At 52.9% G+C, this 1,767-nt stretch overlaps 1 protein-coding gene across 1 annotated transcript; it reads right to left on the reverse strand.

Annotated features, from left to right (window-relative positions):
* Positions 1–5: 5 nt before the first annotated feature.
* Positions 6–560, reverse strand: LOC119344267 (high molecular mass early light-inducible protein HV58, chloroplastic-like; the record flags this gene model as incomplete). Its single annotated transcript, XM_037614786.1, has 2 exons — positions 353–560; positions 6–254 (listed from the first exon to the last, which is right to left on the reverse strand). Coding segments are annotated over exons 1-2 (360 nt in total), but the record flags the coding sequence as incomplete, so codon positions are not given.
* Positions 561–1,767: the final 1,207 nt, after the last annotated feature.

The raw sequence follows: 1,767 nt of genomic DNA on the forward strand, positions 1-1,767 counted from the left end.
CTGCCGGCCTGGTCGAGGAGCCCACCGCCGCGCGCCGCCTCAACGGACAGCGCCGCCACGAATCCCACCATGGCCAGCCGGCCGTTGGTGCGCTCCGGCGCCGGGCCGCTGAAGGCCAGCGCGTCCCAGACCGAGGGGTTGGCCTTCTTGGTCATGGGCTTGGGTGCTGCCGGGATCGGGGTCGGGGCAGGGCTCGTGCGTGGGGATGAGGAGGTCGACGCGCTCGTCGTCTCCTTGGTTGAGTCCATGTCAGGCTGCGCATACACAAACAATTTTACATTGAGATCGAGTCTTGAAGTAACACTAGCCAGCCAGCATCCGAAACAGTTGAGTGCGTGACGTGAAAGCTCACCTCGGCCTGGGCCCTGACGACGAGGGCGCGCCGGCGCGGGGCCACCACCGGAGAACGGGCGGCGGACCGGCCGACGACGGCGAAGGAGCTCAAAGTCACCATGGTCGCCATTACTCGAGGCAGAGAAAAGCTAGCGCAGGAAGAGAACTAGAGAAGGTGCTGCTCGCTAGTTTAGAACGATGGTGATGACACTTGGCTGATGTTGCGTTGCTGTGCCTATTGTGAACGCGCAGGCGCGCATTTTATAGCGGCCGTGAGGAGGTTGCCGGTGGACGCGGCCGTGGCCACGTGAACGACGAGATAGAGCTGTACGTGGAGGGAGGGAGGCGGTGGGCTCACGTCGACGTGGACACCGAAGGCGCCCCATAACCCGCTCTCGCCAAAAACTGGCACGAGACAGATCCAGCATGTAGGAGGGTACGCGCACCATGTACTGACAAAAATGTTCCTCTTGACCTACGCTTAACAAAATACTATCACTCTGAGCGAATATTCATTTCCCGGGCTCGGCTCCTCCTGGTGAACAGTAAATTAAAAAAAACTAAAAAGATTTAAAAATTCTGAAATATTTTTACATGAAAGATATTGGAGTGTGCGATGTCCGTACCAAATTTTATCGTGTCTGGACATCTGAGGAGCTCGTGGCAAAAAAAAATATAATTGGTCTGAACAATGAACTTTCTCACAGACCTCAATTTTGCTTCTTGTTTTCCCTCTATTAGCTACTTAGATGTCCAAACACGACGGAATTTGGCACGAACATCACGCACTCAAGCATCTTTCACCACAAAAAATTCAATTTTTTTATTTTAATTTTTAATATTTTTAGTGATTTTACTGTAATGCATAGGCTCATCTAAGCACGGGAGCCAAAACCCCGCTTTCGACTCTTAGTGTTTTTAATACGAGGGAAAACCTTTTGATGGGGAATTATCGCCTAACTAGCCCATTTCTGGTTTCATTTAGTTCTTAGCTCCCATGGCCACTCGAGCAGCCGTGCACCATGCCGCCTACAAGCCCAGTCCCACTCCGCCCCATGACGCCCCCTCCCCCACTTCGGCAAGATTCTGATGAATTTTTTTCTTCATTTTTCCGTCTTCCCTGTCATCTCCGGCGACGGTGGCCCAACCCTCCTCCTCGTCCTCGTCCACGACCAAAGCACAACCGCACGCAGAGGAGCACTTATAGGGCAAAAGGTTCACGTAAAGGAGAAACCGACAAAGAGAAACATGGTCGCCATCCACCATCGCCGACTCCAATGAATCGTTGCGTTCCGAACCACGTTATCGTGCCACTAGGAGAAGAAAAATGAGAGGAACCATTTAGACAAAGAAGTGCCCAAAACCGTGGCCCATGGAGGACAAATTTTGCCTACATCCACTCCTTCGTCACATGCGTACATTGCGCAGGGTGAG

Source organism: Triticum dicoccoides, unplaced genomic scaffold (genome assembly GCF_002162155.2).
Source record: "Triticum dicoccoides isolate Atlit2015 ecotype Zavitan unplaced genomic scaffold, WEW_v2.0 scaffold161570, whole genome shotgun sequence".
NCBI lineage: Eukaryota > Viridiplantae > Streptophyta > Magnoliopsida > Poales > Poaceae > Triticum > Triticum dicoccoides.